This window comes from Onthophagus taurus, chromosome 11, assembly GCF_036711975.1.
Source record: "Onthophagus taurus isolate NC chromosome 11, IU_Otau_3.0, whole genome shotgun sequence".
In the NCBI taxonomy this organism is placed as follows: Eukaryota; Metazoa; Arthropoda; class Insecta; order Coleoptera; family Scarabaeidae; genus Onthophagus; species Onthophagus taurus.
In genome coordinates, this window is record NC_091976.1 from 18,607,348 (window position 1) to 18,619,851 (window position 12,504).

A 12,504-nucleotide genomic window follows, 5' to 3' on the forward strand; every position below is an offset into this window, starting at 1 on the left:
AGCAGGGTTACACACTTTGAGCTTCATTCTTACTTGTCGATTGATGAACCTCCTCCTGAAATTCCTCCGTCGTGACCTTGACCTTGGACGGTTCCTCAATCGGCAAATACCTACTATTCTGATTGATACTTTTGTCAATATTTATTCTTGTTATTGTGGTTTTTATGAATTTATTAAACTTTATTTGAACATTTCAAAATACATCATTTATCTTAAGAACTCATACAGATGACGACGGTTGAGAGAGCTAGAATGTGTTTTAGCTGTCGATAGGTCTTATAAATCGTATTCCTGATGGAGAAAATATAACATCAAGACGATCGATTTAAACATTCCTGGTAAATTGAACTGTAATGATAATTTGCGAGAACTTTTTATGATTAAGCTCACCATGGATCCTTCATCATTGAATGCTGGCTGTTTTAAATGATTTAATAAATCCTTAACCCTTCGTCCGCTATGCTTCCATACGACATAACATAGCCATAACTTTGATTTCCAATGATTGGTTTTTAAAGCTGCTTCTTACAACAGCTTCATATACAAATTGGCGATCCCTTGGTTTCTTCCTCAAATTGCTAGCAAAATTCCCCTTTCCACCGTATGTTAATCGTTGACAAATGTTCATCACAGACCGTCCATGGTATTTTTACCGGCATTTTAATAAAATGTGATTCCACGTCGAAACTGATCGATACGTGCTGTGCATCCACTGAAATATTGCCGAGAACAACATTAATAGAGAGGATGGTAATAGGAGGCTCTACATTTAATATCATATCAACCTGAAACTGATCATGGGGCATTCCTGCGTCTCGGCCGCAAGCTACCTCGGCTTTTAATTAGAATAGGGATTGTGCTATTTCGTCCAAAAAAGCCGAGGTTGCTCACGGTTGAGGTTCAATTAATATCATCTCAAAACGAAACTGGTAGACATGAACTGCAACATCTCTTTCGTAAGCAATCTTGGCTAAACTCAGAAGAGGAAACAGAATTTTTCCTAATTAAGCCGAGGTTGGGGCTCTACAATTAATATCATATCAACCTGAAACACAACATAAGTGGCCTTCACTTTAATAATCGTGGAAAATGTATGACTTTGTCCGATTAATTTGAGGTCGCGTATGGTTGAAGGTCTACGATTACTATCAAATCAATCAAACAAACACATTGCTGTTCCTTGGCCGCAAGCGACCTCGGCTTTAATAACAATGGGGATTGTATGATCTCGCCTGATTAAGTCGAGATCGTTTGTAGACGGGGTTTTACAATTAATATCATATCAAACTGAAACTGATCATCATAATGCTATATGTTGTATCGATACTAACCTGTTGAAAATACTTGGTCAAGGCAATGCTAAAACTGCGTTTTTATGCTGTTAACAGAAGAAATAAGCACCTTGTAATGTAACATTGACGGCCACCAACATAATTACAATATGTGGCTGTATCAGTATCATGTATCTAAGCACTCAATTTTCTGCCATATAGCCATTTCATCCCTAATCATACTACAGCTGCTGCAACTGTACAAATGCTGTGATAATGAGGATTTTAGGTTGCAAAATTTTTTGTTTACAAACACGTCCAAAGTTTGATAAGCAAACATTTATAGTAAGATTTCTCCAGGATTTCAGTATTTATATTTCCTGTATAAAGTTTTATTAAACATTTGCTATCATCGTTACTTTTCATTTTATTGGCAAATAGATTACATCAATCCAGTTTGCGTTTTATCATTTTATTATTGAGAGAAACAATGTATTCTTCCTTTTGTTGCTTTCTGGTCAATCAAACTTTTATGGACATCTATAAAACCATTAAAAACAGTCGCTGTTTTATTTATTAAAAAATATATTTTTATATTACATTAAAAAAAATTCTGTACATTAAGTGTTAATTTTAATTAAAACATTAAAATCTTATTAATTAATATCTTCATAAATTGTTATGTACATACACTTAATCTAAAATATAATAAACCATAACCCAATATTATGGGAGAGTACAAAAAAGGAATGTGTGACTTAAAACAAGATTTTTTTAAATTCCTTCTTTTTCAAATTTGTTCTTTAACTCTTTCCTCAATGTTTTTCCTGAAGCATTTTTTGGAATACTATCAACGATAGAAATTCCGCCGCTTAATTTTTTGTGTTTAGCGACTTTCGATTCAACGAATTCTTTTAATTTATTAACATCGACCTTTTGCCCTTGTTTGGGTACGATGTAAGCCCTTGGAGCTTCCCCGTTAATCGGATGGGGAACTCCAATAACCGCGGCGTCTTGAATACCCGGGAAATCGCGAATTAATTGTTCTAATTCGGCTGGGGGAACTTGAAATCCTTTGACTTTAATTAATTCTTTGATTCTATCCGCGATGAAAAATAGTAAATCTTCGTTGTAATAAACCATATCCCCGGTTCTTAACCAACCATCAATAAAAGTTTCTTCGGTTTCTTTCGGTTTATTGTGATAACCTTGCATTACTTGAGGACCCTTCACTAAGAGTTCTCCAGTTTGATTCGGACCTAAATGTTTTAGTTCAGGATCGTTAATATCGACTACTTTCACTTCAGTGAGTGACACAGGATGACCCATTGATCCAACATATTTTCCTTGTAAAGCTGTTGGCATTTGAGTCACAACTGGTGAAGCTTCAGTTAAACCGTAACCTTGTAAAATCGTACAAGGTTTTGCAACCTTTTCGCGGAATTTCTGCTCATCTAAAGGCCCTAAAGGAGCAGCCCCACACATAGTCGTTTCTAAATTTGCGAAATATTCAGTTTTAACCGCTGGATGAGCACTTAAAAATAAAACTATCGGTGGGACTAACATTAAAATATTTGGTTTGTGTTTTATGATCGTTTGAATATACAATTCTGGTGTAAATTTGCTTAATGTAACCGTTTTACATCCCGTTCTTAATAAACTCACTGATGATGTAAAACCGTAAATGTGGAATAAAGGAAGGATGGATGGGTAACAATCTTGATGTGAGCCGTCTGGTAATTTGGCAAATTTCGTTTCATCCGAACCAATTTGTTGGATATTTCCAACTAAATTTCTGTTTGAGAGCATAACACCTTTTGGTAATCCTGTTGTGCCGCTTGAATATGGTAAAAAGGCGGTATCATCTGGTGATAAATTTGTAATATCTGGTAAATCTAATTTTTCATCGATGAGTTCTTTAAAATTGATTGTTCCTTGTGGGAGAAGTTCATCTTGCTAAAAAATAATAATTTTGTGTAAATAACTCAATAATTTTTATTAATTTACCTTTTCTTTTATTATACTGATAGGAATTTTTTTATCCAACTTGTCGATTGCTTTATTACAATTTTGGTACAATGGATTTATTGTTATTATTATTTTCGCACCAGAATCGACGAGTTGTCTATGAATTTCATCTAAAATTCAAAATAAATAATTTGATTATAAAAGAAAAAAACAATGATAAAAAGCGGATGTAAATAAAGATTAGGTACTGATTATGGTATGAAATGGACTTTGAACGACATGCAAATGAAAATTATACAATATTAAAGGTCATTATGTATTCGCTTGAGGCTATTTGAAAAAGAAATCGTGTTTATAACGTGATTGTTTTAATTTTTTATTTTTTTTTTTCATTTCGCTTGTAATAACAATTCTATAATTTTTATCAGATTAATTACATAATATATTTGCTTTAAAATAAAATAAAATAATTATCTGTAATATTTTAACAGTTGATATAGTGACTTAGGTTCTCCTTCATACACACGTGCTTGAAATAGTTTGTATAGGATATTGAGGATAGTTTTTTTTTATTTGCTCTTAAACGTTTGTGTCTTTCGCAAATTGATTCGGTTTTGATTTTTGTATATGAGACCTCGTTAGGAATATTGTGGAGGGGATTGTTTAGGTGTCTAATTTTAGTTACAATATTCTTAGACATCTTTTAGCTTTCTTCTTTTTGCCAATATGTTTTTGCGCATTTGTGTTCGTTTGTTTTCTCTATAGTTCGTCTTTTGTTGTGAATTATTTCGAGTATGTAGTTGGAAAGTGAATATACAGGGTGTAACTTAAGTGATGACTTTAATTTCAATGGGTGATTCCTTGTTATATTTTAAGCACAAAAGTTCATATGAACATGGGTCCGCAAATGCTTCGTTTGCAAGATATAGGGTGTCAAAGTTGAGAAAATAAATCGTATTTTCGAAATAAGTTCATGAAATTTCATACACAGGGACTTTTTGGGATGACAAATTAAAATTTGTCACCAAAAAAAAAGGTATACCTAATTGAAGTCGATAGGAGCAACCGTTTTAGGACATGTAAGATATTCTTATTGATGTTAAGATTTAAAATAAAAACACATTGTTTTTGTTGACATTGTTGATTTTGAACATTAAAAGTGTCAAGATTACTGTCAGTTAAATATCTGTTCTTTTGCAGTTAACTATGAATAACGAGGAATTAGCTGAAATGCATTTGATTTCCTATATCTTGGAAACGAAGCATTTGCGGACCCATGTTCGTATGAACTTTTGTGCTTAAAATATAACAAGGAATCACCCCTTGAAATTAAAGTCATCACTTAAGTTACACCCTGTATATATGAGGAATATATCATTTTAGTAGGAGAGTGACGTTTTATCGAAAGCATGAGGGAATTCTAGAAATCTTGTTTGAATTTTGTGATTATTAAAGATGTTCATTTACTTTTTCTAGATTCGTCTTAAGTAGATTATATTTTGATGTTTCAGTTTGCATTGAAAGTGTTTGATTGATGGAGATTTTGAACTTAATTACTCATGTATTAGTCATGTGGATAAGTAGGTACATCCGGAGTTCTGTCGTTGTTTGCCGGCATTAGAAATGTGGGATTTGTATATCTTTTTATAAAATTGGAGTTGTTCAGAAACGACTGCAGCAAATCACCTATTATTATTATTAGCTATTTATATTGCGTTGCTTTGTTGAAAATCTTTTGAGGGGGGAATGAAAGTGGATATACACAAGGAAGATATCTGAATTAAATGGGATGGTGTAATAGAGACACACATTGAGAGGGTTATTAACCCTGTCAGGATCGAGCCGGATTTGGTAGCCGTACCTCGGCACCGACTGCGATGGGTATTCGTGTCTGGAAAGTGTCATGGTGCAGTTATCCTCAAGAGAGAGTGTGATTCAGATCTTGAGCTTTTTATACATTTATCATCATCACCTTTATATTTGTTTATCAATGATTTACCAGTTCTCTTTGAAAATGTTATAAATTGATATTTTTTGTACATTTCATTTTGTATAACGCTTATGTATTGAGACCAGCTAATTCAAGTAAGTGGAAAGAAACTTTTTTGTACCACTTGACAGATTTTCATATGGACACCATAGTGATATCACTATATTACAATTTTATCATGCGGATTTGGTCCCTACACGTACCTCCGATATTGCGTGTATATACGGCGTTGATCCTTAAAGTGGTAATGGATGGAGGATTTACTTTACTTTAATATTAGCTGCGGTGTATCATCTGCCAATTGTTATAACATATTTATTGGTCACTTTTTATTTCAGCCTTCACAAACATTAAGAGGTCTATATCGTGTTCTTGAAGCAAATTATAGATTTAAACCTTTTTGTTTTTGAAGTCGTTGATATTGACGTAAGTCACATTAATGAAATGTTTATTGTAGTTATTATTCTTACTTGTTTGTCTCATGCTCCTGATGATGATGTTTGATTGCTAATGCATTTACTCCAAAAATTCCACCGTTGTATGGGTGTTAAGTCGGTCCAGAATAACTATGTCTGCTCAATTTGTTGATATATTTACAAATGTACGTATCTATGTTAAATTGTTCCGCAAATTTTATTTTTAGTCTTTCAATTAACTTTTGCCTGTTGACATTTTTAGGTTTATTGAGTTAGTACACAATATAAGTATCTATTATACAATAATAGGTTGAAATTGGCTTGCTAGGCAGGTTTCTGGTAGTAACGGATTGCATTTCGTTGTGTTGTGGTTGCCTTTGCATTTTCCGCATGTCAAGTGTCTATCGCAGTTTTCTGTGGTATGTGTAAAAGCTGAACATTTTTTATAGCCACGTAGTGATTATGCAAATAGCATAAGCCCTTGACAAGACATTGCGTCTTCTGTGATTAATCTGATTTTTCTAAACGTATCATATTAGTTACTCGTAATATGATACATTTGCAGTAACGTGTGTGTGTACCTTCTTTATTGAAAGAAATGATGTCGTCCCTTCAGCACCCAAGAGTGCAATGAGATATAAATTCTTGATTTAATTCCCTCACCTTATCACTGTGGCTGTAACTTACATATTTGCTAGTTGTTGGTAGTGTTTTTAAAGTTTCTATTAGTTTCAGTATATATTTTGTTTAATTTTTTTGTTTTTCTTTTATTTGTGTTCTCTGAGTCAATATAAAGAGGCTTCATAAATTCCTCGTTTTACTTTTTTATATTAATAATTATTATTATTTGATTTACAACAATCGTCTGGATGAGACGTAGTTAAAAAATGATGAATGTAAGATTACCCAAATTATGTTAATTCAATAAAAGGCAGATAACATTTTTATTATCTCGAATAGGATAATTAAGGATCATAAAAGATTTATCTTAACATTGTATTAATATTTTGCCCCCCGGTCAAATTTTTTTTCTTATCATAAATTTGTCTTATCATGTGTTATAAATAAATGTATTTGTTTATTAGTTATTAAACTTGAAGAGTTTTTTTTTCAAATTAAATTAAATTAGGATTTACCTGGCGTATAAGCAGGATTTAAAGTTGTCACTTTTAACCCGGCTAAAATACTTCCGAAGACACAAATAGGAAATTCTGGAATGTTTGGCAAGAATAGAGCAACAACGTCGCCTCTTTGTAACTTTAATTTCTTCCGTAAAGTTTTATTTAGATTTCTTGACTTTACTCTAACCTCATCGAATGTGTAGTTTCTTCCAGTTATTCCGCATTCCTATTAAAAATTAAATAATAATAAATATATTATTTATTACATTTTAAAGTTGTGTTATCGCCAAAAACTTTTCCTTATTTATGTTTAATATTTTGCTTTAATCAAAAAATAAATAATTGCAAGTAATGACGTCAATAATTTGTAACCAACAAAAATAATTTATGCTAAAACCAAGGAGAGGTTGTCGACTTCTAATTAAATTGATATCCGAAAATAGATAATTGGATGTAATAAACATAGAAATTTAAAACAACATTTACATCAATAATTAATAATTTATCATAACACATTTTTCATTTGATGTAACTTTCTGTCTGATTTTTTAATCCCATGAGATGTTTTTAGAGATATGATGAGTGGTATAAATACGTCGCGTTTTTTTAACACGAGATTATTGTAAGATTTTATCTTCATTGACTCGTCGTTTTTAAAATTTTGTACTTTGAACTCGCGCGCAAATAAAAATGGGCTAAAGGCGTAATCACGATAACAATATGTATTTAATAAAATATGATAGATGCATTTCATTACGAAAACATCTTCATCGATAACTTATTAGATCGAGTTGATGACGATCTTAATTGACGATTTTATTTACTTAATCGTTAAAGAAAAATAATAAATAATGAAAGCAATATTTAATTGATAGTTATCAATGATTTAAATGCAATAGCCTTGTATAATTGCGATGTAAATTTTTCTCAACCTTATTACAAATTCTCGCAAATGCAATAACACTTTGAATAATTCATTTAAAAAAAAATTAAAACAAAACTGTTTTCTCAGCTATGATGAATATTAATTACTAATTTTATTAAAAAAAAAAAATCTCCCGCTCAAGTTAAGGAAAGTCGTTGACTGCAACTATCTCTTATACATACATTTTCTTCTTCCTTCCCCCAACTCCCCAAGAAATGTCTATAAATAGCCGAGCAACCTCGAGAAACCCATAGAAAAAAAACTTACCAAAGCTATTCTATCGGCATAATCCCCATAAAATTCCATAGCGTATTCCGCCAAATTTGTTTCGGGAATTGGCACATCCAAAAATGAAGATTTTAAAAACCCATTGGTTGTAGCCAATTGGGGTTTTAGTTTGGTACTTTGGCTTCTTCTTCCGGGGAAAGTCGCGATCGTTCTACATTTCGCATTATTCACTAACACTCTACAAACTATCGACATTTTTTTTTTGTTTAAGTTTAATTTTTGAATTTAATTTTTTTAAATATTTTTCTTAATTTTTGAATTACAACTTGTTATTAAAGTTTACACGTGCAAACACTGCCACTGTACAGACTGTGCGTTTCAGAGTTGATTTTATAGTACTTATTCTTAGTATGTGAGTGTGTGTGTGGGGAGTAGTGCGAAAGCAAGATCCGTAGCCCCACTCTCTACCTACTATTCCACCGCAAGGTTCAGATACGAACGAATGGACCTTGCTAGAGACACATTCCAAAGCGTTACTTGTTGGGTGCGGACCAGATAAAATATTGGGTATTCTAGAGTTAACATCTGTAGCAGTTCCTTAACCCTTTTTATTGAGAACATAGCTGACTATATTTAGCAATAAATAGAGGCAAAGTAAGTTAGTTCGGTCGAGTTTTAATTCCATTACGTTCGTTTTGTCGCTAACTCCGCAAGTATCGTCAATGTTACTCGTATTAAAATTCATTATTCGTAATTTTCATTGTAATAATTATTAAAAATTATAAAAAAAATACAAATAATAAACTCAAAGTTTTTAATTGAAATATATTTGAGTAAGTTACTTATACCAAAAATCGAATAGGCAGGTAGAATCACCACCTTCCATTTCTATTTTTTGGAAACAATCCCTCAGTCACTCCCACGTGGTTTTTGTTAAAATGTTTTGCCATAAATAGGTAAAGTTGTTTCACCCTTTTTGACACTCACAAATTTTTAAAATAACACTACGATTTTTTTCTAACAAAAAGATTTCAATTTCGAACAGATAGTAGCCTGATTTGGTTTTAATGAGGGGCTTATTTTATTTTTTCTATATTCCATATAATTTCGTGGTTTAGTAGGATGCGGTTTTAACCAAAATATGTCAAATAATTGCTTTTGTCGGATCCTGTTATCAGTTTTTCAAAGTTATGTATCTCTAATTTCTTTAAAGCGATTTACACGAATTATAAATTTAAAATAAAACAAGTTCAGGAAAGAGTTGTCCTTTATCACAAAGGTTAAATTGTTATAAAAATAAATACAAATTGAATCCGAGATTTCCTTCCACTACGAGATTTCTGTATCGAATATGACCCGGTAGGTACTAGCAATAAGAACTTGCTATTTCTGATTGTACCTGACCAAGAATTTGTACCTTTTCCATTAAGTGTGACGCAGATGATTCGTGCAACCTTAGGCATATACAAATACTAGGTGGTCGTTTTAGGAACTATGTGTATGCAGCAAAACGATGTCGCATAGCATTTCTCGTACGCTAGCTCCAAACCACGATTGTTCCAAATGAAATTACCCTATTAATTTTCATTTCCATTTTAGATAGATTACAGGTTAGGACAATGGCGGCGAGATCTGAAAAATATGTTCAATACTCTAGTACCAACGTTAGAATATTATTATTCTTAATACGCTAATAGGCCTATTTTGGTTCAAGGCTGCACATTTAATATGCAATATGTATGCGCAGAAAGATTCAGAATTATTCAGAACTGCAGAAGTCTTGAACCAAAACAGGCCTATTATGGTCCAGAACTCCATTTCAAGTCTCCTGATCTGTTGGTTCTCGCTGGTATTGTAAACGGTGGTGGTGGTAGTTTCTCAGAACTTTAATGATTTAAAGATGAAAAATCCATTTTCAAGACCATTAGTTTCTTGCCCCATCATACATCATACCATGTCGCAGGTGTTACTGAACTTGGCATTCTCAATTAACTGTCATAGAATTTCTTCCAAAACGCCGATTCATTGCTCTGCTCTACGCCACATGTCACCCTCCTGGGCTGTTGGTCATTGTTGATATCTTTTTTGTTGAGAAAATCCTTTTTCTGGACTAAACCTACCTTATCCCATCATGCCTTGTTGAAGGTGTTCTTGATATCAATTCTGTCGCCAAATCATCCATCATTATTTAGATTTTGTAGACAAAATATAAATAATTTTTTTATTCAAATACTTTTAAATATTGTTTATTTATAAAAAAATGATTAAACTATACTATTAATCAACAACAAGTATAAAATTTACTACTTCTACTAAAACCCTTCTACTAAAACTTTCTTTACATCTTAAAAGGTTTTCTTGGCTACTATTTCTGCATGCATTTCTTATCCGCTCTTTCATGTTTTCTGGCATAGTCGGTACTTCGCGATAAACATTATCCTTAAGGACGCCCCACAAAAAATCAAGAGGTGTTAAATCTGGCGATCTGGCAGGCCAAGAATACTAATATAAAGCTATACTATCAGCAATTTTTCTGCCACTTTCTTCATAAATAAAAATCATTTCGACTTTTTCTGCCACACTTAGAGTATCCATGATTTAATGACATAGTTTAAACACTTTGCCTTAATGTAAAACGATGGAATGAATTCACAATTTGTTGCTAAGCAGTTTTAATGCAAATTTAGTTTTACCTGTTACATTTTAAAACAATTCAACCAATTAAGTCTCTCAAAGCGATATTCTGAAAATGTTGACATAAGCAGTTCCACGAACTCTTGTTTTTTATGCGTTATTCTATTATCAAATTGACAAAGGCGGAGAAATGTTGAAGTCTTTTAGACCTCTTTCCAAAGGTATTTCCGACGAGCCAGGTCACCCGATGTACCTACTCTGGATTTTTTTGTTGAGCATTCTTAAATAGTATTCTAAGAATTAAGAAGTAAAGACAATGTATCGAAACGGGTAGGAAAATGTTTAAAAATTCATAAATCTTAATTGTTCTTTCTAGATTATAAACGTTAGTTAATTGTTTCTGAAGAAGTTTAAATTTTTTTCAAAAGATGTTTTGCCGTTGTACTGGAAAAACCACATAGTAAATTTTTTTTATATTTTTTTGAATTACTTTACTTTTATCCACAGATTCAGATTTTACAATAAAATATCCGCAGGGAGACCATCAGGAGCAAAATCTTTCCGGTTTTTATCCGAACTCGTATCAACAAAATCTTCTAATTCGGTTAATACCAACATCGTCTACAGATGACGCTGTCTCGGAGGCTTCTCAGATCATGTTCGTTTTTATTGCTCACTTTAATTATTTTATTTTAGCCATGGACCACAAATTTCGCATCATTTCATCTGGACAGAACTTTATCTTTGTCATTGTCACTACCATTAAAAGTTTTTGCGTTTAATTAAGTAACATTCCAACGGATGTCAGTATTGAAACTTGTATCTATGTTGCTGTTTTAATCTCCTTGGCTGTATAACTGATATGAAATGATCAATCTTATACAGGATCTGTAACGTAGTTAGATACAAAATCCTAGATGGAATCACTTCTACATAGAGTTCGTTCTTTTCATTTTCCACTTGATTGCTTTGGTGTTAAGATGTCTTGTGATTAAAACCCTCCTATTGAATTCTTGGATCAGTTCTTCACGTAATCTAGTGTCTTTTGGAAACGACTTCTTGATTTATTTCGTATTAAGAAATTGTTTACAATCATCAAGTGTCATTTTTCGCAGCTAGATGAAATCTTCTCTCGCACCATACTTTTTGGTTTTAATGTTATAGTAGTGAGGGAACCAGATAAAACCTGCGCCAAGGGTTTCCGCGAACCTACCTAGTTCTTCTCGATCTCTGTTGTGGTGTAGCTTCCTAAATCATATTGATCGCTACGTGGGTTTACATTAAGATCACAATACAGGATGCAGTGTGCTGGATTTCCGCAAACCACTTTGATGTGTCTGACTTTCCCCCGATTGAATCATAAGCGCTTCCGGTTCTGTCAGGTCTACCACCTAACAGAAACATGGTCCTGCTTCATAGAGTGGCATGCTCATGGGGTTTAAGTAGTTCATGCCAAAGAGTGAAGATCCGTATAAAATATTGCCAAAACAATGTTTGTCATTTCGACAATGTCTTCATTCAACTTGGTGTCAGTGCATATATCGCAATTTACATATATTGTAATTGCTCCAAATCACGTCCGGAGATCTCCCTCTACAATCCCAAAAATTCCAGGTCGACTATATTTAAAAACAGATTAAAATAAATAATATCGTATTAAATAAATACTGAATACTATTGTTTGATAATTTATAGATAATAGTTTAGATCGATAGATTAGGTAGAGTAGCAAAATAGATCGCTAGGTAAATATAGATTAATGTTAAGTGTCTAAAGTATCCCATACGCATTGTTTTCAATTGAAGAGTTTATTTCAAGAATAACATACATAAAAGTAATGTAAATATATTATGTAATTTAGGTATTATTTTTATTTTTGTAAATACCAATTCAAGTATCGTTTATTGTTATTACATTTTTAAAGTATTGTTTAGGCTTTATAAGATAATCA

General features: G+C 32.4%; 2 protein-coding genes across 2 annotated transcripts in view; one reads left to right on the top strand and one right to left on the bottom strand.

The window, feature by feature from the left end:
- The window catches only part of LOC111424143 (ankycorbin), a 98,621-nt gene that overhangs the window by 2,398 nt on the left and 83,719 nt on the right, over positions 1-12,504 (top strand). The gene's annotated exons all lie outside the window — the stretch shown is intronic.
- On the bottom strand, positions 1,925-8,263 carry LOC111424145 (uncharacterized). Its single transcript, XM_023057580.2, has 4 exons — positions 7,959-8,263; positions 6,782-6,992; positions 3,279-3,409; positions 1,925-3,227 (listed from the first exon to the last, which is right to left on the bottom strand). Exons 1-4 carry the CDS (start codon positions 8,172-8,174, stop codon positions 2,046-2,048), a joined length of 1,740 nt encoding a protein of 579 aa, XP_022913348.1. The 5' UTR covers positions 8,175-8,263; the 3' UTR covers positions 1,925-2,045.